The sequence below is a fragment of the Myotis nattereri genome, assembly GCF_964212035.1.
Source record: "Myotis nattereri genome assembly, chromosome: 13".
NCBI lineage: Eukaryota > Metazoa > Chordata > Mammalia > Chiroptera > Vespertilionidae > Myotis > Myotis nattereri.
Window position 1 is genome coordinate 39,576,331 of NC_138088.1, and position 24,624 is coordinate 39,600,954.

Genomic DNA, 24,624 nt, shown 5'->3' on the forward strand with positions numbered 1-24,624 from the left:
CAGGGGGCAGACGGTCCAGACCAGTAGCTGTGACACACACTGACCACCAGGGGGCAGATGCTCAACGCAGGAGCTGCTGAGCTGCGGTGACTTGGCAGCTGCGGTTCTCAGGTGATGCACCGGGACCAGAGAGGAGGGAGCCCGATTCCGGGGTGTGTCACCCGAGAACCACCCTCTCACAATCTGGGACCCCTTGGGGGATGTCAGAGAGCCGGTTTTGGCCCGATCCCTGCAGGCCAGGCCGAGGGATCCCACCGGTGCACGAATCCATGCACCAGGCCTCTAGTTGATATAAAAAAACTCCAGTGGTCATGACGCTGTAATGACTAAAGACCGGCACGGGTGGGCGGGGCTGCAAGCATGGCGGGGCGCACTCTGGGGGGTGGGGTGCACAAGGGTGAGCGGGGCTGCGAGCACAGTGAGGCGCTCGCAGGTGGGCAGGGCCACGTGATTTCACGCACTGGGCTTCTAGTTTAACCAATAAGAACAATGGTTGATTTCAGTTTTTCTAAAAAGAAACTGTAGGAGTTGCAGGATATGTAGCGCTTATAAATGGTTTACTGATCACTGGTATTCTTGGTCCTATGACTTAAGAAGAGTATTTGAAATGATTACTATTTAAAAGAGTCATATGGCTGTTTTAAGTCTTGTTATAGAGTATTTTTTATAAAAATACCAGCAATCTTAAATCTCATATCAAATGTGAGGAGTCTTAGTTTAAGAATGATCAATCCAAATATCTAATGACATCATAAAGGGTCCATAAAGTTTGAAGAGAAATCAAGAGAATATCCACTGATTATTTTTTGAATTTGTGCCTCTCATTTAAACTCTGCTGAGTTTCTGATACATAAGTATTTTGTTTACTAGTGTTTTCTCTTTAAAGATGTTTTAATAGGTCTCATTCAGCTAATGAGTACATTTGGAAAATACTTAGTAAGGTACTTAATTAAACATTCAAGCCTGATGGAGTCACCAAGACGTTACAAGAAGTTGTAAATGAACTGTACTTTAGTATATCTGCTCTGTAAAATACAAAAGCAAAAATCATAGAACTGAATATCTTCCATTGAATTTTATGTAGCAATTGTGTAGGAGCACTGAATAGTTGAAGACTGTGCATTAATAGTGTCAGAATATTTCTTAAAACAAATATTGAATATTCTAATTTTAAGTATAATATGGCTATTGTTTTCGTGAATGGAGGAATCAACTCCGAAATTCAGATGTAAGTTATTGAAAAGAAGTGATTTGATTTATGGATTTCTACTTTATAGATAATTTTCCAAAAATATTGTATAATCTTTAAAGTCTGATCTAGCAATATCAATTTTATTTCATTAGAATACTATCTACTACCATATATAAGTCTATATTTATTTTTCATGTAGTATGACTCTCCTTTATAAAATAACATTTTGGGATCATGATTTATGTATGTTTCAGTATAATTATAATAATAATAATAATAATTACTATTATTATTTTTAATTCTTAGGAGCCAAAAGTAGTTTCCTAATTGCTTTGTACTTTTCTTCAATTTATTTTCTTAAATTGTCTCTAACTGTAACATTTCTCCTGCATATGTCTTAGGTATAGTTTCCTTCAATTTTATTTCTCTACAGATATTTTCTGTGGATAATTCTCTCTGTTTTATACTTCCTTCAGTATATTTTGTTCTATTGATTTTATTTTTTTCTTATTTTCCTATGTTATGCATTTTTTTAAAAAAATATATTTTATTGATTTTTTACAGAGAGGAAGGGAGAGAGATAGAGAGTTAGAAACATCGATGAGAGAGAAACATCGATCAGCTGCCTCCTGCACATCTCCTACTGGGGATATGCCCGCAACCCAGGTACATGCCCTTGACCGGAATCGAACCTGGGGCCCTTCAGTCCGCAGGCCGACACTCTATCCACTGAGCCAAACCGGTTTCGGCTGCATTTATTTTTTTATTGCGAGATATAGATATAATTACAAATATACTTATATTAGAAGCCTGGTGCATGAAATTTGTGCACAGGTAGGGTCCCTAGGCCTGGCTGGCAATCAGGGCTGATCAGGTTCCCCACCTCCCGGCCTCCCCGCCCTCTCCTCCCTCAGCGCCCTGCCATGTTCCTCACCACCCCTTGGTGGTCAGTGCACATCATAGCAAGTGATCTATCACTCCTGGTCTCCCGGTCGAACGCCTGTGGGGACAATTTGCATATTAGCCTTTCATTATATAGATATGGGAATGGAAATGGATAAAGACAGTTAAACACGTATCTTCTGTGTAACCATGGATTTTAAGAGGAAGAAGGTAGATTCCTGTGTTCATTCTGCCATCTTGATTGATTGGTATTTCTCTATATTAATCGATGAACTGATTATGTAGAATGTTTAAGATATAATGTTTGTATATGAGACAGATATTGAGGTTCTTCTTAGTTTTACCCAAATACTAGAAATACTAGAGACCTGTGCACAAATTTTGGGTAGGGTCCCTAGCCCTGGCTGCCGATCGGGGCCTTCCTTCCCCCAGCTACCGGCTGCCGGCTGGGGCCTTCCTTCATTCTGTGCTGCCACCTGGTGGTCAGTGCACGTCATAGCGAGCAGTTGAACTCCTGGTCGGTCAAACTCCCAAGGGGATAGTTTGCATATTAGCCCTTTATTATATAGTATATTTTGGAAGACAAGGCAGTAATACACCAAACTTATATATTTGTGCTTCTACTGCACAAACCTAGATCTGCAGGTGAATTGGGATGATAGTAACAGATGAATGAAATGTACCCCCAAAAAGGTCTTTTCTTTGTTGTAGCTTAAAGCGCTGACACATGCTACCAAATTATTAAATGATGATTTGGAAATGAGCCAGCAGACTGGAAAATCTTTACAAGATTATTATTGGCAGATAAGGTAGGTTTGGGGCCCTTCATGTATTCATCAAGCACGTCAATTAAAACTGTATTTACTAATACTTTTCTTTGTACTTGGGTTATATTAATCTCAAGTGTTTGTATTTATTTGAGAGTTACTCTAAATATACATATGTGCAAGATATATTATTAATTCAGTCTAAAGGCAATACCCAAAGAGGTTATAGATTTAAAGACCCCTGTAAAAAAATATGGTCTACAAGTTGGAAGAGAAGTTAGGAAAGTATGAAATAATTGGAAAAATGATTTCAAGAGAAAACATAATTATGTGTCAGGGAATCTCCAATAGCAGGAAAGCTTATTGGGAGGTGCTTATTGAATAGAAAGTTCCATTATGCACAAAGACATACAGTTGTCTAAATACGAGAGGGATTTGATAAAGAATTTTCTTGACTCCCTGCCCATTGACCTGGCATAGTTCTACAAGCTCTTAACCACTAGAGGCAAGAGTTGATTTAAAATAATTTTTTTCCTAGAATAACCTAGTTAAATGCAAACAATATTACTTGAGAAGGTTGACATATTGCACAGCACCTGGCATACAGTGAGTGTTCAATAAGTATTAGATGAATGAATGAAAATGAATAGAAGACATCAGTATTTACAAAACAATAAACTAGTGTTATTTATAAGCTAAAACGGGGAGCAAAGAACAAACATTGGCATAATGAACACAAGTAAACTATAATATAGAAAAAAGAAAAGTATGCTTTAGATGGGATCCCATGGTGATGGATAGGCAGAAGTCTAATACTGTGTGTGTGTGTGTGTGTGTGTGTGTGTGTGTGTGTGACTGAAGAGATCGTTGCTTTTATTAAAGCAAAAAAAGCAGTGTGATAGATTTACATTCAGAAAAATGTTCAGAGTGGTGTTGAAATGCTTCAAAGGGGAGTTTGTTGCCATTTGAAAAACAATGTTTTTGTTGGGAAAACTGTGGGCATGAAATACAATTAAATAAGAATGGCACATATGAATTCAGCCTTTAATGACTATATACTAGATGGCTAGTACTCACCATCACCTGGTACCCAAGAAAGACATCTGCAAGTCATTTGTGACCTGTCTCCTTGCCTCTCCTCTCATCCCTCACACCCAGCCAGTAACCATTCCCACTGATTCTGCTTTACTTCAGGTGCTTATTTCATAGCCTAACTACTCAAATAGTCTCCTAAAATACCTCTCTTTAAACCATGCTCCATATTAAAATCAGAGTGATTTTTCTATTACCTTTAAGATAAAATTCAGTGGTTTTAGCATGATTTGTAAGGCCCTCCATAATCTGTCTACTGCTGACTTCTCCAGCCTCATTTTAGGGGTTCTTATCTCGGAACTTTATAGTCCAATGCCCTAAATGGACTGTGCCCTCTGATGTCTACATAACTTTGTTTTAATGCCTCTAGTTTCTAAAGGTTCTTTCATCATTTTCTGCCTGACACTTAGTCAACATACACATTTTTTTCAATATCATGTTACTTTCTCAGGGAGGCTCTTACTTTGCCCATTTGATTAGATTAATTCTCTTTCTTTTTATACTCACATAGCACTTATGTATTTCCCCTTTCATGATACTCATCACATTTATAATTTGCTTTGTCTTTTTCCCTGCTGGGATATTAGTTACCAGCACCTTAAATATTTCCTGCCACATAGTACTTACTTATTATGAGTTTATTGATTTGAATTGAATGTTACATACTCTATGAAGTCTTTCCCTCCTGTTGCCTGCCTCTCTTATTTATGCTCACACTATAGCATGTATGAACTTCTATCATAACACCTATAACATTTTGTTGCATTGATTAATTTATATGCATATAAGCTTTTCTGACCTTGTGTTTTTATCTTTGTATCTCCCCTTAACCAGCACAGTACCTGGCATGCAGTAAGCACCCAATAAATATTTAGTGGATGAATTAAAGAATGGCAATAGGCTTCTCTTTCTATCAGTATGGTAGACTAGATTCCCTGAATGTCCCTTCTAATGAAAATAAGTAAAAATGTCTGATAATACTATTTTTATTGCTGAAATGGCAAAAAGGTAAGGAATCTACAAAAGCCAAAAACTAGGTAAAAGGAAAAATCCTAAAAATTAGGGGTAAAGTCAGCTTTTACATGCAGTGTATCTGTTAAACACTAGTAATTCTGACTGGCATTCAAATGCCTTCATGGAGTGCCAAAGGCAGAAGATAAAGCCAAGCTCATCTTAATTAGAAAGTCTAATAGGAGATCCTGTAGAAACAGGTGTTAAACTTCATAAAAGGGAGAATGTAAAGGGGATGACAAAGAAAATAGTGAAAAACTTTAAGCCATAAAGGAATGAATCACTAAATGGAATTTCAGTTTCTATATCAAGATATGGGTAAAATGAAAAAAACATGAGGTGGCCAAGGGGAGTACAGAAAAATTAGTGTAATACATTCTTCCAGGCCATCTTAATGACTTAAATAATTCTAATCTGCTAATATTTTTAATCTACCATTATTGTTGTAGTAATACAAAACAGCTCTATGACTTAGAAAGGGAAAAGGACTTCTCCCTCCTACAAAGTATATTACGTACTTGGAAACAGATAAAATCTCTTCGACAACAGCAAGGGTTTATAAGCACCCCGATAAAGTTACAGTTTCAGAGGTGAGTGGTTGTTCTATTGGTTCTTATAACATTTCTGAGGAACTGCACATGAATAACTGGCAATTCACAGTAATTGGGAGAAAAGAAGCTAGATAATTATTTGATGTAGCCAACAAAGGAGTTGTATCTTGAATATATAAACAATTCTTACAATTTAATTAAAAGGGGCAAAAGATTTGAATAGACACTTCACTAAAGAAGGTAAATGGATGGCAAAGGAACACATGAGAAGATGCTCAACATCACTTCAGGTCAGTAGAGTAATGTGAATTGAAACCACAATGGAATATACTACACACCTATGAGAATGGCTAAAAATCAGAACAAAGAAAAGAAAAGAGAGGAAAGGAAAAGACAGTAACACATGCTTTCAAAGATGCTGAGTAATAGTAACTCTGATTGATTGCTGGTGGGAATGAAAAATTGTACAGTGACTTTGAAAACAATTTGGCACTTTATTATAAAGTTAAATATAGATTCAGCAATCACCCTCCTGGGTAAAACATGTAATTATAAAAACATGTCTATTGGAGGAGTTAGTTATAATTAAAAACGATACTTGTTACTCACAGAAGCTGTGAACTCACAGTTAAATAACTGGTTTCCTTCCTAACCCATTGTTCCTGGGTCTTTTTTCCCCCCAAACTGTAAAAGATTAGTGTAATTTCAGGCAATAAAAATGGTGTTTACTTTGTTGATTTTTCCCCCAACTGCAGGGGTTTTTAATGAAAGTGTTTCATGATCACCTTTATTATAATTCCTAACATTTTCAACAGTTTATCTAAAAAAAGAAAAAAAAAACTTTAAAAAAGCTCCCCAGTGATTTGAATGTGACAAAGTTTGACCGCCATTATATTAAAGAACACTAAGTTAATTATGAACAATAAGTTCATATTGATTACCCCAAGTCAGAGGAAAACAATAATATTTATTGTTAGTTATGCTTTGAGCACCAAACAGCACTTTGCATGAATTAGTTCATATAATCCTTATAACAACACAATTTTCAAATGAGAAAAGTAAGGCACAGAACACTTTAGGAACTTGCCCAAATTCCATAGTGCCAGTCAACACAGGCAGTCGCTCTCAGCCCATACAGGTAATATCCACACTGACTTCATTATACTGTATTTCAGAAGGCAAAAGCATATATTCTAAAAACAGTTCTAATAAAGAATTTAAATTAAAAAAAAACCAGTTTTAATGAGATATAGTTCGCATACCATACATTTCACCCATTTAAAGTGTGCAGTTCTTTTTTCTTTTTTCTTTATTGATTAAGGTGTGCAGGTCAATGGTTTTTAGTATATTCATAGAGTTGTGCAAGCACAATTATAACTGTCCAATACTTTCATTATATTTGCTTTAAATAATTCTATTTATTATTAACTAGGATAAAAATAAATAGATTTGATGAACAAAATCAAGGAGAAATGTCAGAAATGTCTGAGACTGAGAAGAAAACTGAAGGAAAAGCATATAACAGTGGGGGAAATGAGGAGGTATTTATATTGAAAAATGATATTTAACTCAACTAGTTATAATATTTAATAGATAAAATAGGATATCTTTGTATTTGTAACAGTTATCCAACAAAATTACAAATATAGGAAATATAAGTTTAATATTAAGAATAATTGTCCTAAACAATGAACTTACATTGTAAATTATACATTTATTTTTTTGGTTTCTAGAGCCTCTTATATTTAGCTTCAGCACTTGAAGAAACAGATATTGAAGGAATAAAGCCAATTACTTTGATGCCACAACTTTCTTTTGCTGAAGAATTAACAAACTTATCCAAGTGTTCACTGTAAGCGTTTTTACAGGATTACTTTTTTCTTTTATATTGTCTATTAATTGTTTAATTTTTAATAATAATGTTAGATTTCTTGAGTGAGTACCATATACCGGGCACTTTGCTACTTTATCTTATACATTTGCACATTTAATTGCTACTATAGTTCTGTGGTGTTATCCTCATTTTAAAGATGGGGGAATTTATGCTTATAAAATGTTAAGTAGCCCAGGGTCACATCTCTAATTCATCAGTGAGGTGGTACATAAAACAGTTTGGTTTGATGACTGTTTTTTGTTTTTGCTATGGTAGTAATTTTTGTTCATGTATAGATAGGTAGGATATAAAGCCACCGTAAAATAAGATTATATAGTAGCCCTAGCTTGTTAAGGTACCCTTTGCTTTCATAAAATGTATTCTATATCAGGCAGCCCCTCTGGGCAATTTTATATTTTGACATAAACTTCTTTCCTTCCCACTTGTGACTTCTTCCTTGAGCTACAATGTTTCCCCCTACTCCTGGGACATTTCATGCAAAAACAGGTATCATACAGATTGTCATTTCTCCCATCTGTAGGCCTGTGGCTCTCATCTCCCTTAAAGAGGATAAGTCAAATTAGAGCACTGAACTAGGTCTAACTTTTCAACATTTCTGTCTCATGGGACACTTTGAACCAAATCGTCCTTGAGTATTGTGAATGTGCATAATTTAGCACAGTGTTGTAAGACAGTGGGTGCCCAATAAATATTCATATACATTAACTGGATGATGGTTGCATTTTTAAATGAACATAAAAAGTAGCAGACACAAAGACACAATCACTACTGTCTTTCTGACCAGAGAAGTACAGTGGTGAAGTACTGATTTGTTCTATACCTATTTCTCAAAGGGGTCTGAGATAATTTATTATGTAAGACACACATACAAAAGGACCATCTAAATGAAGACAAGAAAACAGTATCCATAAAATGGAAGATGGAAATAAAGAGGAGAAAGAGGAGGAAGGTATTTGTGCTGGAAAGCCTAGGCTAAAACTTAGTGGAAGTCAAGGCAAAAGGAAATAGGTGCTTTCTGTCTTCTCAAAGCAATTGCTGTTGTGTGGCATTGCTTTCATTATCCATTTAAAATATCCAGTTGAATAAGAATTGACTCTCTAGAAAAGAATAATGTACTGATATCAAGGATAGAGATGAAAGGACAGGAATTAAAGAAGAATTAAAGAGTTTACAGGTGAAGAAAAAAACAAGATTACCTCAAGATAAATATAATACTGAATTAATGAATGTCATCATCAGTTCATGAGCCCATTGTTAAAATTACATTCAGAGGGCAACATGAAGGGCAAATTGTACTAAGATATTTCTCTAAGGGTAATTGGGAAGGTGGTTAGAAGAGGCTAACGGAGAATAAGTAATCTTTTGTCTCTGAACCCTCTGAGAAGGTTACGGAGAAGATGGGCTTATCTGAGGGCAGGGAGATGCTGGGCCCAGAGGATGATTAGGGTGGAGAACAGGGGATTTCTATATTTCAACTAAGGCTTATCTTCCAACCAGTCTTCTCCTTTCTGAAAAAGTGGCTCAAGTCTTAAACATCATCAAGTCAGTTCCCGTGCACCTAAAACGGTTTTCAGTAAATGTTAGTTGAGCGAAGGAATAAATGAATGGATGGAAGACTCTTTTTAGGACTTTCATCTCACTCAAGGCGTCAATTTATTCCCTAATAAGTGTACTCATAAGCCCCAGAGAACTAACCTCTCTCAAATCTTTGGGTTCAGAGAAAAAATGACCTGGAGAAAAAGGGTGTACAACCTAAAGCCTAAAGGGATTTTCAAAGGCCTTTAATAGAACACAGCAAGCCTCATGACTTAGAGCCACTTCTTTGAGGTTATTGAAAACATGGGGTGTGTGTGTGTGTACCTCTTTTAAGAGTTAGACAATATTTTTGAGTTCTTGATTTAAGTTTCCCAACCCTATTACTAAGTCCCTCAGTTTCCTCTTCTCATAAATCATCTTATGATAGGTAAGTGCTTAAAATTTAGTAAAATAAATACCTGAATGATTTACAGAACCCTGATTTTAGTTCTTTTTCTATTTTTGAGTAAATATTTTTCTTGAAAAAACATTTTACTGGGTAGCAGAGGCTTTTATCCACCTTTTGGCAAGCGTTTTGGGGCTTAAAGATACCATTTGCCCTCTAAAATAATCATATTTTAACATGCTAAGTTAAGGTACATTTTGAAATGAACATTTTATGTCCATTTTGCTTTCAATGGTCTTTTAAAGGTTTCTTTAATTTTTAGGCATGAACAAAAGAGGAGAGCCAAAATTCAGAAACTTAAATATTTTATTAAAATATTATACAATGATAAACAGGTTTCTTGCACTTCAATATCTCCTCTGCAGTTTGATTTTAAAGTCATGTTTCAGCAGATTTTCAATATCCAGTTAATATATTGGCCTGAAACAATTTGCTTGGAGGTATGTCATTATTATTTACTTTTGTACCTTATTTTACCCATACATAATTTTAAATTTCTTGTTAGCTATTGTTATATGTGATAAGTTATTGCTTTTACATTTAGAGATAACTGATCTATATGGCTAAAGAAGATATTTATAAATAATATATTTGTAATTTATCATTAGTTTTTTATACTATAAGTACAAAATTATTTGATTAATTAAATACTTCTCTTCTTTCCTGCTAAAATTTCTACCAACCCTTGGTGTGCAGTATTACTGTTCATTTGCTAGTGAGGTGGAAGAGGGTTGTGTCCGATGGTCGCCAACTGGTGGTCCGCGGACCACTGGTGGTCCCTGAGGTCCGAAAGGTTGGTGACCGCTGGAAGCTAAAGTGAGAGGTATAACTATTATAATAGTATTGAAGGATGTCTCCAAATTGCTCCAGCCCTGACTTGATTTCAGTCTCTTGCTGTATTTGTGCTTCACCTATTTTTGGATTTGGGATCTTTTTAAAAATCTGATGAAAGATCATACACACAATAGACCCCTGATCTTTGTCCAAAGACACCATCATGAGAACCCCTGCACTATTAAAGGAAGAAGAAAATAGTACAATGGAGAAAAATTAGAGACCATAAAGGAGTCTAGACAAGAAATTTTGATGGCCAATATAGGGGTTGAACTTGCATCTATACCCAAAGGAAAGGTTTTGAGGGAATAAAGATTTGTGTATGTAAGGTTGGGATGGAGTTTGAGGACTGGAGAGAGGATTATAATTACAAATCTAAATCTGTTATTTTCACAATGCCTAGATCATTTTGTGCTATCCCTGACCAGAGGTTGTATTCACTTTGTTTATCTGTACTGTCAAGAACCTGTCATCTTAAAAATTATAATCCAACCACTTGAGGTTAAAAATATAGATAAATGCACTTTTGAATTTTTCATTACTTAGCATATAAGAAACTAAGATGCAGGGAAAGAAACTAATCTAGCTAGAGAGAAATTACATCATTAGCAGCTGCAGAAGTTGAATATAAATTTTTATGCCCTAGTGCAATGGTCGGCAAACTGCGGCTTTTGAGCCACATGCGGCTCTTTGGCCCCTTGAGTGTAGCTCTTCCACAAAATACCAACTTCTGCGCATGGACCATGAAGTTTCAATCGCACTGTACATGCGCGCCCGCACGTGGTATTTGTGAAAGAGCCACACTCAAGGGGCCAAAGAGCCGCATGTGGCTCACGAGCTGCAGTTTGCCGACCACTGCCCTAGTGTAAGAGATTCTAATCTACATTTCTGATTTACTTCTTACCATTCCTCTTTACTGATTCTTCATTCAGTCAAACTGAATTACTTGTGTTTTTACCATGTATCCTGCAGTTTCCTACCTCAGAACGATTGACCATTCCAGTTCCTCCATTAAAATGCCCATTCTTGATACTTCATCTCTGCCATTCAGTGGTGCTAATAGCTGCTATGGGGGGGGGGGGGGCAGGCTGTCTCCTGGGGACTTCACCAGGTGGAATTCTCTACCTTCACATTTACTTCTATCCAGGATCTGACCTCCAGCCTTGCAGTATCAGAAACTGGATTTGACAATCCCCTGAAAAGGCAGTTCCCTAAACAAATTTACAAGGCTGATTTGTCAAATCAGAGTGCCAATTCATCCTTTGAATATAGTTATCAGTTCACTGTCTTTCTTTAGTTGGCTAATAAAATGATTTACAATAAGAAATTCCTTTCACGGACCTGAATACTTAAGTCTATTTGCAATAACTCCTACAAACCTTTCAGCGTTAGGGACACTTTTGTCAAAGAGACCAGTGTGTTAGCTTAAGTTAATTTTTACAAGGGACAGTTTTCAGATAACTAGAAAAAATATTTGCCTCGGACTTTGCTTTTTCTCTGCTTTCTTGATTAACCAACCCCCTTTTTGATTGACACATTTTTTCTTAACTTTCAAGGAGCATTCCACCCCCACCCTACCCCCTATTTCCTTCTTCTTAGAGTACATATCACTGTTTGCCAAACACAGTACAGGTCAAATGAAGATTTTGCTATTGAAAACAACTTTAGGTTTGTAATTATGGCAGTGATGGAATTGTAGTTAAAGCACAGCATCAGAATCAAAAGACCTGGGTTTAGTACCCAGTGGGCATCTGTGAAACTATCTACTGGGACTTTTTTGCCCTCCCCTATCCCTACAGCTCATTTAATCTGTCCTTGGATTCCATGAGTTAATGAATTTCCCTTTTTTCTAAGCAAGTCAACCTGAGTTTCCATCACTTATAATAAAAACAAATATAGTTTTATATAGAGACTCCATTTCCTAATGAAATGGGAAGAATAATACCAGTTTTCTATAATTTTCATCAGATTTAAATGAGGTAAGGAACTTTAAAAGTGCTACACAAAAGTAAGTTATTCAGGTATTGTGTTATGTGTACCTATATTCTCAGAACTGTATTTATAATCCTTTTATTGAATTTATTTTCCTTGAAACTAGTGAAAGGCATTCTACTTTAAGGGATGTACAATTATCTACTTTTCTCACAATCAGTAGGTGAAATACTATAGAACAATACCTATTTTATATTCTGGCATTTAAAAAAAAGAATACAAGTGAGTGTTTATAAGAGTCCTTAGTTTAGTTTAAAAATTTTTGTACTTTCAATGAGCTATCAATCATTTCTTTTCTATTTAGGTTTATGAAATAAATAAAAGGACAAACTTGCTGGCAAAACTATATGTACCTTTGCCTAACAACACAGAGCTGAAAAGCAAAACTGCTTTGGAATATGTAGAGTTTAGCTCTGATGAGCTGGTCATGCCTGAGTATGGAGAAGTAGGAAGCAGTAAGTTTATTAAAAACTAGAGGCCTGGTGCACAAAATTTGTGCACTGGGTGGGGGGGAGTCCCTCAGCCAAACCTTCCCCCTCTCACACTCTGGGAGCCCTCAGGGGATGTCCTACTGACCGCAGTCTGGCCTCCCTCTGCAGGAGGCAACCGGGTTGATTAGGGGGAAAAGCCACCCCATCACCTGGCTGCTGCCGCCACCACTGCCGCAGTTGCCAAGGTGTTTTTATCAACACGGACTCCAGTCCCTTCACCAAGAAAAAATGACAACTTTCTTTAGGCATTTTCAAGATGTCTCTTTCATAGGATATGACATTTCTTTCTTTTTTTTATCCTCACATGAGGATATGTTTCCATTGATTTTTAGAGAGAGTGGAAGAGAGAGGGAAAGACAGAGAGAAACATCAATGTGAGAGGCACACTTAGATTGGTTGCCTCCTGCATGAGCCCTGACCTGGGCCCCGGCCAGGGAGGAGCCTGCAATGTAGGTGCATGGCCTTGACCAGAATCGAACCCGGCCCCCCGTGGGTTTGTGTCTCTGCTCTGGCCCCAGCAGCCCAGCGCTGTCCATCTCTGTGTAACCAGATCAGTATTTTCCTCTCTTTGTAGTCTGTGAGCAGTCTGCCTGGAGGCGTCTTAGACGGTGCTGAGGGGAGCCCAGGTTTGAGCCTGGGGTCAGCACAGAGTGTCCTGTGTTCCTGGATTTCCACAAGTAAAGGGGGGAGGGAAGGGGCGGATCTACAATGTGTGCAAATTGCACGCCGTTAAAAAATTTACTTGTTTTTAATGCCCTTTATAAACAGATGTGCCTTTTCTTCTTGAGGGAAATGAAACTGAAGAACTTTGTCTTTTCACATCAGGAAAACTAAGCTATTCCCTGTCATGGGCCTTAGATGAAAATGGCATTCCTCTGACACCTATGTCGCAGTCATTAAGATCTGCTTACTGCAGGTAGTAAACCTTTATGCTTGAAAAATAATTCCACTCCTCAGCAAAGCATCACACAAAACCTGTGTCTATAAAAGGAAAAAACTAGCAGCAATAGGACTTTAGTTTATTTCGATGTTGATTTATTTTTTTATATGTTTATAAATATATAAAATGTTAATGTATTTCTAAATATATAAGACATTTATACATCTTATTGATAATTATCCTATAAGATAATAAGTGTCTTTATATGTAATAGTGTGTATCTCTTCCTTCCTTAGGATTATAGTCACATGTAGGATGAGAAAGGCCAAGACTCCCAAGGATTTTATTTCTGGGGCCTTTATATTTCCCAGTAATTCTGGATTATAAAATAATAATTTATGTATTATCAACTTGCTAGAAAGAAAATCCTAGAAATTTTATGCTATGTCCCAGGACTTTCTAAAAGAATTGGAATTAACTTATAGGTCGACCATATCCACAAATAGGATTACTAGAAATAAGTACAGTAAAATTTTATAAAAATGATGGTAATGCTGCCTTTTATATTATGCTGTGTTTGAGTAAAATGGCAAATATAAAGGGCCACATAGATTCCATCATTTAAAAATTAATGAGTAATGATACCAGAACAATGGCCTTTCCCCTCTCCATCTAAACACATATTTTAAAAGACCTTGGCTATATGATGTTATGGAAAAGGCAGAACTATGGAGACAGTAAAAATATTGGGAGTTGCCAGGGGTTATGAAGAGAGAGGGATGATTAGGTAGAGCACACAGGATTTTTAGGGCACTGAAACTACTCTGTGTGATACCATAACTATGGGTACATATAATTACATATTTGTCAAAACCCATGGCATGTACAGCACCAGGAGTAAACCCGAATGTAGACTATGTACTTTGAGTGATAATGATGTGCCAACACAGGTTCATGTATTGCAACAAATGCCACTCTTTTTGCAATGAATGTAGTAAATTATAACTCTGGTGCAGGATGTTGATAGTGGGGAGACTGTGAAGTGTGAGGGGTAAGGGGCATATGAAAACTGCGCTTTCTGGTCACTTTTGCTGTGAGCCTGAAACTGCTCTTTAAAAAGTATTTTAAAAATAGAATAAAAAAATTTAAAAACATCACTATAAATAATTTGGATTTGAAAGGAGGTCAAAATGGAAATTAGAGACTTTTAAAATAATGAGAACACTATGTATAAAACCAGTGGCATATGGCCAGAGTTATAGTAAGAGTTTGTAAGTACTTTTTGTGGTAAAGAACAAGTGTTAGAGAAAAAAACCAAACCAACACCTAAATGTTAGTAGCACTCAGCAATTGATGTTGAGCCGGGCTCAGGCTTGAGTGTTGACCTATGAATCTGGAGGTCACGGTTCTGTTCCCAATCAGAGCACATATCTGGGTTGTGGGCCTCGTTCCCAATAGAGGGCATGCAGGAGGCAGCTGATAAATGATTCTCTCTCATCATTGATGTTTCTATCTCTCTATCCCTCTCCCCTCTCTGAAATCAATAAAAATATATTTTAAAAAACTCCAGTTGATTTTGAGGAAACTGAGCTAGTGGGTGTACATTATTCATCAAGAAGTTTAACAGGCTGGAGGAAAAAAGACTGAAAATAAGAGAGACAATAGAATCAAGGTATGGATTTCTTAAAAACTGGGGCAATATTTATCTTCTTAAAAGAAGTGATGAAATCCATGGGAAAAGAGCCAGAGAATATATTAGAAAAAGTATGAGATCCTTCAGAGTCAGGAAGATATTGAACCAGACACAAATTTATAGCTATGGTTCTAGAGAAGAGGAAATATCTCTTCTTCAAGTCAGAGGATGAGACAGAAATCACTATGAAGGCAAATGCAATTTTGATGGATGGCCTTGTTTTGGTAAATAAATGATGTCATCTTCTTCAGGGCCTGGAGAAGGGCATTTTAGGGGAAAAAGTAGACAATAAAATTAATTGATTTACTATCTAATGAATAAACTTTTAATACCTTGAACCATTATTTTCTTTTATTTCTTAGTATTTCCCTAGTATAGTATCGACTAGCTATTTCCTACCTTTATCTCATTTTACATATTCTTTGCTTTTTATTCTTAGAGTCAGATATTTGTTCTCCTCACTGTAAAGCTAATAAATGGGGCAATCTTTTATACAGGTATTTTGGAACTTTCCTTTGTTTCTTTTAGGATTCTGCTGATGTATCTATATCCTTTTCTTACATTATCTTCAACTTTTCCATCTCTATATGCTATTAGTCTGTTATACATAAGAAGCCTTCTTTGTTTTTTTAAACAAAGAACAATCCAGTCATCTGATTAAACCTTAAAAAACACTTTGGGGCTGTTTTTCTTATCTAACTGAGCCCTCACCTGGGTGGTATACTTGTCTGCCTACAGTGCCTTCACTTTTTATTCATACATTTCTTCCCTAAACCAATCCACGGGATTCCTGAAGGCTACCAGTGACTTTCTGATACTCATTGGCTTGTCCTCATCCTTTTGCTTCTTTAAGTCTCTTCTCTATTGCTTCTGTGATGCTGCACTTAGCAGTTCCAGTTACTTGGGGACTCAAGTTTACAAAAGATTTAAAGCAGTTCTGTGAATGATGGGGGCATATGACAGGTTTCAACAGGGAGTGAATTGTAAGAGAGGTTTTCAAAGTCCAGGGCCTTCTCTAAAGACGTTAACTCAAAGTAAAACTTTACCATTGGGGCCTCTGACATCAGAGAGGGAAGTTACAGAACTGTCCTCTACAGTGTGGGAGTTCAAGGGCTGGTGCTGAGCTGTCGTTCTAGGAACCTGGGATAAATTCTCCAGAAGGCAAGAATGACTTGTGAGAATCAGAGTATAGCACCAAAAGAGGTCCAAATAAAGATACTCCTTTGGTAATACTTCCCAGTTAATTCATATTCTATATTATGTTTCAACTGTAAAAATGTAACCTGAAGATTCTTATATACTATGGATTTTATTAATTTTTCTTAAGCAGACATCTTGGTTACATCTCAATACCGTGCATCTATGGAAGGAAAATATTTAATAAGTCACTACGCTCAGGGTTTGCAGAATACATCCAATATGCACCATTTATTATGTAGCATTTACTATGTTTTAGCTACTACACAGAATGTGGATACTTTACCCTCAAGAAGTTTACTGTCTCTTAAGGTTAAACTTAGATCAGAGCCTAAGGGTTATGATCAGAAGGGTTCCCTAGATCAGAGCCTCTCAACTGAAGGGAGGGGGTGGACACTTATCAAAGCTCTATGACACAAGTTAGAATATTCTCAGAAGACCCAGAAGAGATATCACATGTAAACCTTCTATTTTATCCTTAAATGTAGGGGATGGGTAGGTATTATGTTTAAATACCTGAAATGAGTATTTATAACGCTATTCCCTATGCTGGGGAAATACTAACAAATACATAACCTGCATATTGTATGCACATTCACAAATATTTTTCTCTATGTTAGTGTGTTAAGAAATGTAGATGCAAGAGGCGATCCTGGAATTCCATGGCTCATTAATACACAGAAGCTTTTTGAATGGGCAAATGAAGTCAGAATTGACCCAAATAATCCAGAATATTCTGATTTAATGGAATTTATTATGGTAAGTTATAGCAAATATCAATTCTGGAAATATATTCTATTTTCTAAGCTCTGGGTCCTTTACTTTTAAACTATTTAAAATAGTTTGTGCTCAGCCAGCATGGCAAGGTGGTTTGGAGTCCACCTATGAACCAGGAGGTCACTGTTCAATTCCCAGTCAAGGCACATGCCTGGGTTGTGGGCTCGATCCCCAGTGTGGGGCCTACAGGAGGCAGCCGATCAATGATTCTCATCATTGACGTTTCTGTCTCCCTCTCCTTCTCTCTTCCTCTCTGAAATCAATAAAAATATATTTTAAAAATAGTTTACTGCACATTTTTTCTAGGCATTTGGAGGCATGTAATTGTAAATCTCAGGACAGACACAGTTTACAACCAGTTTACAGTATTATAAAGGCAATAAGAAATTCAGCCACTGAAATACTATTTGAGGCCCAATGGTTGGTACTTTGCCACTAAGCAGCCCATAGCACATCCTACAGGCTGACCTTCAGACTAGCATCTATTGCATGTCTATTGGAGTGCCAGCTGTATTATTAGATGCTAGGTATATAAAGACGGCTTACAGACACATTACTTCCCTCAAAGACTCCATTATATATTCACTTCCCCTACTCTTCCTTACAGCCAACTGAATTGTTCATAGAAATATAAATAGATGTGCCCCAAAATGCTTTCTTCACACCTTTAGTCATGTTATTCCCTCTGCCTAGAAAGCCACCCATAGAGGCTATCTTATCCATCCTCCAAATCTGATAAACATTTCTTTGGTAACCTCAGTTAAACATATGCTCTTCTTTCCTTGCCCTCTTGTTAACTTTTTTTCTTTTTCTTTTTATAACTGTTATGGTTCTAATTTCATTCTGCCTTATGCTGTAGTCATTACTGTGTTTTATCCTTCCTTGTGGAACTACAGCAAATAAATATTTATCTCTCTTATGGCAACTAACACTCTTCCTTGCATGTACCCTGTACTCCCATTTGCATTTATTCAATAAAGCAACACTTAAATAGATTATTGCAATTAAGTGTCCCTAGATCAGAGCCTCTTAACTGATGTGCTGAATTGATCACAGGCATACAGAAATATTGATTTTCTCTCAGATGCCACATAAAAGTGAAATCAGCTGGCATTTGTCTTTCTCTGTCTGCCTTATTTCACTCAGCACAGATCCTATAGTCAAGTCTTTAATCCATTTGAGTTAATTTTTGTGTATGGCGTCAGAAAGCAGTCTGTTTTCATTCTTCTGCATGTGGCTTTACAATTATTCCAACAAGATTTATTGAAGAGGCTTCCCTTTCTCCATTGTTTAATTTTTTAAATTTAAATGTAGTTAGTATACAATATTAGTTTCAGTTTACAATATAGTGGTTTGACATTTTTATACATTAAAATGTGTTGAAATAAATTTTTAATTAAAAATTAATATATATTAAGTCAAGACTTTTCTTATTTATGTTTTACAGTACATGAAACATAAAGGGAAGGATATTCCAAAGTATTTTCGTCTTGAACAGTTGCAAGAAGAATCAAGTTTTGTTTCTGAAGAGGAAATGAAAAAGAGTAAACGTTTCCGGCTATTGCAGCTTAGAAATGCAGGACAATTAGGTATTTTCCCTCTGCAGCAAATACCCCTTTATGACAGAGAGATTCCAGACTCAGTCTTCCAGGTACGTGGTTTCTATTTGAGTATAACTTATAAGTTAATGTTTTGCTACTTTAAATCTGTCTTAATTTTTTTTAACTGATAATCAGTAGATAGACCTCCCCCCTTTCTTTAAACATTAAAAATGTACAGATCTCCTAATTCCAGAAAGTCCTTAGCTTGATTTTGCAACTTAGTTGTTCAAACAAAGTATTTCAAAGCCGAAATCCTTTAGGTGTATTCTAGATTTATGTAAATACTGTATTTTTGCTATCGTAAAATGTAACACATATTTAAAAGAAACTTTTGGATATAAGGGAAAGAAACACTACCACATTAAATGTATACATTGATTATAAAATGCACCTCAATTTCAGGAACTTTAAAATGGGGGTGTGGGGACTTAACTATGTGGGGGTAGTGTGCGGGAGCCGGCCATCACCAGCTGTCAGAGCCTAATGTGCACCTTTTTCCAACTCCACCTTCAGTGACTTCATGTTGGCTGCTTTAAATTTGTTTAATTTGGTTGCTGGGGAAATATTTACACCATAAATCAGCACATGCTACAAATTGGGGCTCTCCCTCCCCACACTTCCAGATAACTGGTTGTTAAACACTTACTGGTACATCACTAATCTTAAGATAGCGGATTGTAAGAGCTAATTCCTGTAGAAAGAACCAATTGTAATAACCATAGCACATTTATAGAATATTTATTAATCATCTTTACATTTTCATAATGGCAAATTTTTCTCAATCATTACTCTTTTTTAAAAGATGAAGGGACCACATCCTAGAAGCAAACAAAATAGAAACTGATTTTAGCTAATTATCAGTGGGAGAATCTGAAAGAAATGTTTTCCTCTTTTAATGCCAGAATGTTGCCAATGTCTCCTACACATGAACTGAAATAAATAATTAACATTTTATTGCAGCATGTCATATCTGAACTATGACATCCAAGAAGTGAAACTAACTTAATTCTCTGTTTAGGAATATGAAAGTCAGGTAGAGAAGGATATGTCCTTTTCAGATGTGAATTCTATTACCGCCCAAAGGATTAGTTCTGTCAATTTTCTGAAAAAGGTAACAACTGCAAAATAATAATAATGTTTGCATTTACTCATGAAAACTGGTCTGCTGGATGTTTGGTACTATGGGCTTCCCGGGGAGTCAGACAGACAAATCTACTTACTCATCACCTCTTTCTGATCAGTGACGGGTTATCTGTTCTGTTCACTTCCTTTTCAGAGTTAGCTACCTACCATCTGTAAATGTACACTGTTGATCTACATTGTTGATGCAGAGGTTACTTCAATGGACAGCAAACTCATTATTAGTGCATAGCCTAACTTTTTCTACTTAAACATGAACATTAACAACTTTGCACTCTTTTTGACCCTGAAAGTTCATTTTGAGAAATACACCAGCATTTTGCCAGAATCTTTACTTTTACTAGTAATGTGGTAGTATCAGAGCAGTTCAGGGGACGAAGGGAGGAAGGAGCTTAAATTGGGCCAGGATCGGTGTAAAAAGAGGTAAGAACCGAGTTTAAGATGACATGAAAGGGTTGTGGAAGGACAAAAAGCAGAAAAACACACACACTTGCTTTGGTGTGACATGAATGTGAGAGTAGGAATGATTTTAATAATGGAAACAAGCAGACCATATTTTCACTTATCTATTCCCCCTTCCCATTCATTGCTTGCACAAATTAAGGGGTGAAAAAATAGTGGCACCAGTAGTATTGTAAATAGTTTATTTTAAATTATAAACTATGCATTTCTTAAATTCTAATTTTTTTTGTAGATGAGAAAGATGGTAATGAAAAGAATTGTCAAAGTTAGCAAATTTAACTTATCAGATATTGTAGCTGATTATGAAGAAATTGTATCTACAAGGTACATATAAAAATTATTATTAAGTAAGAAATCTAAAGCTTTAAGTTAATACCTTCAAAATCCTCTAATAAGATCTCTACATTTATACTAATAAGTTACATATCAAAAGATGCAGTTATGCCCTAACTGGTTTGGCTCAGTGGATAGAGCGTCGGCCTGTGGACTGAAGTGTCCCAGGTTCGATTCTGGTCAAGGGCATGTAACTTGGTTGGGGGCACATCCCCAGTAGGGGGTGTGCAGGAGGCAGCTGATCGATGTTTCTCTCTCGTTGATGTTTCTAACTCTCTATCCCTCGCCCTTCCTCTCTGTAAAAAATCAATAAAATACATTTTTTTAAAAAAGATGCAGTTATAAAACATGAAATGAAATATGGTGACTTAAAATATTTGGTCATTTTAATATGGCATTCTTGACATAATGATACGATATGTATTTTCAATTGTGTAGTATTTTAGTTTTTTTTAATGTTATAGCTTTTTTTTTAAACATACTTTTATTGATTTCAGAGAGGAAGGAAGAGGGAGAGAGAGAGAAAAACATCAACGATAAGAGAGAACCATTGATTGGCTGCCTTCTGCACACCCCCTATTGGGGATTAAGCCCGCAACCCAGGCATGTGCCCTTGACTGGAATCGAACCCAGGACCCTTCAGTCTGCAGGCCGATGCGCCATCCACTGAGCCAAATTGGCCAGGGCAGTATTTTAGTTTTTAATGCTCTCCTTATTGATGGTTTTTAGCTCAAGAAAGAAAAGAAATACTTATGTTTCAAACCTATTTTTCCCTAAGATTTTTCCTGTCCTGAGACTGCTAGTGAAAAGTCCTTGCTGGTGGCACCACACACTAAGCTTATAACCTATCCCTTTCAAAACTGTGAGTCCTCAGCCCTATGAGAGCGCTGTGATCCACAGGGGGGTCTTTGGCTGGAGCAATTCAATCTCATACTGTCCAATCTGTGAAACTCAGGGGCAGCACCAGGAGTAGAAATGCTTTTGGGAAACCACACTGGGGCCACTTGCAGGTTCATGGTATTACCAATAAGGGGTTCATTGGTTTAGGATGCTGAAATCTATTGTGTTTTATTTTCAGTCTTTGGGGGAAATGGGTGTGACCATAGAGCTATAATTTCATGGATTTGTTACCAGGGCTGACAGCATATGTAACTACTCTTTCAGATTCATGTAGAAAAGCTGAGTTTCTAACCACTTTTAAGAGAATGATTCTTAAAAAAAATAATAAAAATAAATTCTGAAAGAATATCATGTTTCATGGAATTACCTATCCTGCCCTTGTCTCTTGTTGGGTCATGTACCCAAAGGGCATGGAGCAATCACATTCCCTCTTAACATAAGAATGAACATAACATCTCCTCTATGTTCAGAAAATGATTTCTTCCTTGAGTTTAAAACAACTGTCTCCTCTCCACAATGGAGAAAATATGGCTTACAATAATGGTTTTATTTACAATAATTAATTTTAAAAAATGGATATCTTTTAAAACTAAGTTATCTTGTATATATGTGGCTGATCACGTTTACTCTTTAGCCAGTTGACACATGCAATTTGTAAGCTTGTTGAACGACAAAGAAAGTTAAAGCCTCAGAGGAAAGAAAGGAAAAAAGTGGCAGCACAGACGATCTGTGATGGAGATATTAAGATTCTTGTCAGAATCCTGAGGGCTTATAATATTCCCAGCAGGAAAACAACAGTTCACAGGTAAGGCCATATGCACCAATTTTTAAGGTTACAAAAGATCTGTATTAAATGTAAATTTCCACACTGTCCAATTAGTATATCTTTGCACTTTATTAATGCTCCATATACAGAAACTGAGTGAAAGTTTGTCTTCATTTGGATAGGCAAGCTTATTGTCATTGCCATGTATTAATAAGAGTTTTTACAAGTTTGAGATGCCCGAAGTATATCTTGCCTTTTATCTCTATTCCCTATTATGAAGAGTTGTGAAGCCACTGTTGCCAACTACACTATTCTCTGCCACTGGCCCCTCTCAGTATTGGAGTTAAAACACTGGAGAGAGTAGAGTCTGTTTTAGACTTGTCATGTTAGATGACTTCTGCAAAAATCAGGTCTTACCCATCTTCTCTGCAGGTGCTCAGGGGCTTTATTTGTGTTTCTGGTATGGAGGATATGTGGGGCCAGAGTGGGTATCACAATTGAGCGATACCAAAATAAGGCATCGTGAATATTGATTACTCATGTATATTTAGTGTATCCTGAATATTGAGTGCCTCTTATCTATTTAATCTGGTATGTGGTTCGTATGTAGCTATTTAGTACCCAGGTACCTCAGGAATATTAAGTATACCTCTCTATCAATATTTCACACTTATATGCTCTACATCAAGCATGTCAAACTTGTGGGCTGCATGCGGCCCACAACGAATATTTTTGTGGCCCAGCCAATATAAATTTGTGCAGTTATTCAGTGTCTGGTAAGTTAATGTTCAAGAAAAAAATATTAATTTTTATTAAAGTGTTCTGTTTTATGTTAACGATTACTCATTTATTTCAGCCCTTTGTATTCAGCATATTTCTATCAAAATAAACCTACATTTCTATGAAAATTGAAGCTATTGTTTTTTTGCAGCATACATACACTTAAACCTTGTTTATTTGGCCCATGTTAGCCCTGAGTTTGACATGCTTGCTCTACACTCTACTTGCTTATCTCATGTTTACCCCATCCTATGAATTTTGCATATGAACAACAAGTATAAATTAACAAGCTACTAATCTATAGTTAAAAACTTTTTATGTTTTACCTATTTTTATATTCAACCTTATTTATTTATAGAATTGATATTCTCAAAACAATGCACATTTCAAAGGCTGCTTGTAAAATCACATCATAACATCATCACCATTTCCTATAATCTACAATTCATAAAAGAAAGACTGTTGCAACACCAAAAATAGGAAGGATATCATCTCGACGTATCATTTGCCTTATTTTTCTCCTTTTGCTGAGGAAAACTTTAACATAGACTGGCTCCAGTCCATATTTCAGCATTTAGGACCTGCTCCTTTAGAGCAGTCATTATCAGGGATTTAGCTCTAACCACCTATGATCTGAATATCAAGGCAAACTATCAAATCCAGGTAACTGGATTATATGTGTCCATAAGCATAGGCAAAAATCTGCTACTCCCACCAAAACTAACTGATATCTCTCTATTGTTTTTCTAGAAGGCCCTTGGATATATCTACTTCTCTGATATCATCCATATCTTGCCTCAGACATAAAGAAACAATCAAATCAGTGGCCTCAGAAGAGATCTTATATGAGTTAAGTATTTAGTACTTTTATAAAGTGTAGTTCCAATGGCTTGCCCTGAATTGCTACTGGTTTCTCTGTCTCTAATCTGTTGGGATTCCAGTTTACTTTCCATAACACAGTGAAGGTGCTCTTTATAAAATGTAATTCTAACCCTTTCATTCCTTGCTCCCCTGCTCTCAGGGTCTTTAGAATACAGTACAAGCTCCTTAGAATGCCTACAAAAATCTGTAATGATGTGGCCCTTACCTACAAGTCAGCCAAATCCCATCTCTTTCCACCCAACAGCAGTATCAGACTACCACCTGTTCTAGAAAGCCTATTACATGCCCTTTCCTTAGCCTGCAGTGGCCTCCACCCAGCTCAGTATTATTGGCCACATTACTGCTTAATGTTTCTAAGCTCAGGCTCAAGCAGTGTTTTCTCTGTGAAGCTCCTGTCCTCACCCCCAGAAATTTAATCATGCCCTCTCCTGAGTAACTATTATATCTGGAATATATTTTTATTTTATTTCTCACATTTCATTGCAATTATTTATTTACCTGTTTA

At 36.4% G+C, this 24,624-nt stretch overlaps 1 protein-coding gene across 1 annotated transcript in view; it reads left to right on the forward strand.

Moving 5' to 3' along the window:
• The window catches only part of CC2D2B (coiled-coil and C2 domain containing 2B), a 63,436-nt gene that overhangs the window by 12,061 nt on the left and 26,751 nt on the right, over positions 1 to 24,624 (forward strand). Inside the window, exons 10-22 of the mRNA XM_081104364.1 lie at positions 2,807 to 2,904; positions 5,415 to 5,555; positions 6,949 to 7,057; positions 7,250 to 7,368; positions 9,654 to 9,831; positions 12,522 to 12,672; positions 13,477 to 13,624; positions 17,099 to 17,237; positions 18,703 to 18,906; positions 19,875 to 19,967; positions 20,691 to 20,782; positions 22,326 to 22,496; positions 23,988 to 24,086. Of these exons, the coding sequence (XP_080960490.1) occupies positions 2,807 to 2,904; positions 5,415 to 5,555; positions 6,949 to 7,057; positions 7,250 to 7,368; positions 9,654 to 9,831; positions 12,522 to 12,672; positions 13,477 to 13,624; positions 17,099 to 17,237; positions 18,703 to 18,906; positions 19,875 to 19,967; positions 20,691 to 20,782; positions 22,326 to 22,496; positions 23,988 to 24,086 (1,742 nt within the window). The remainder of the gene's footprint in view (positions 1 to 2,806; positions 2,905 to 5,414; positions 5,556 to 6,948; positions 7,058 to 7,249; positions 7,369 to 9,653; positions 9,832 to 12,521; positions 12,673 to 13,476; positions 13,625 to 17,098; positions 17,238 to 18,702; positions 18,907 to 19,874; positions 19,968 to 20,690; positions 20,783 to 22,325; positions 22,497 to 23,987; positions 24,087 to 24,624) is intronic.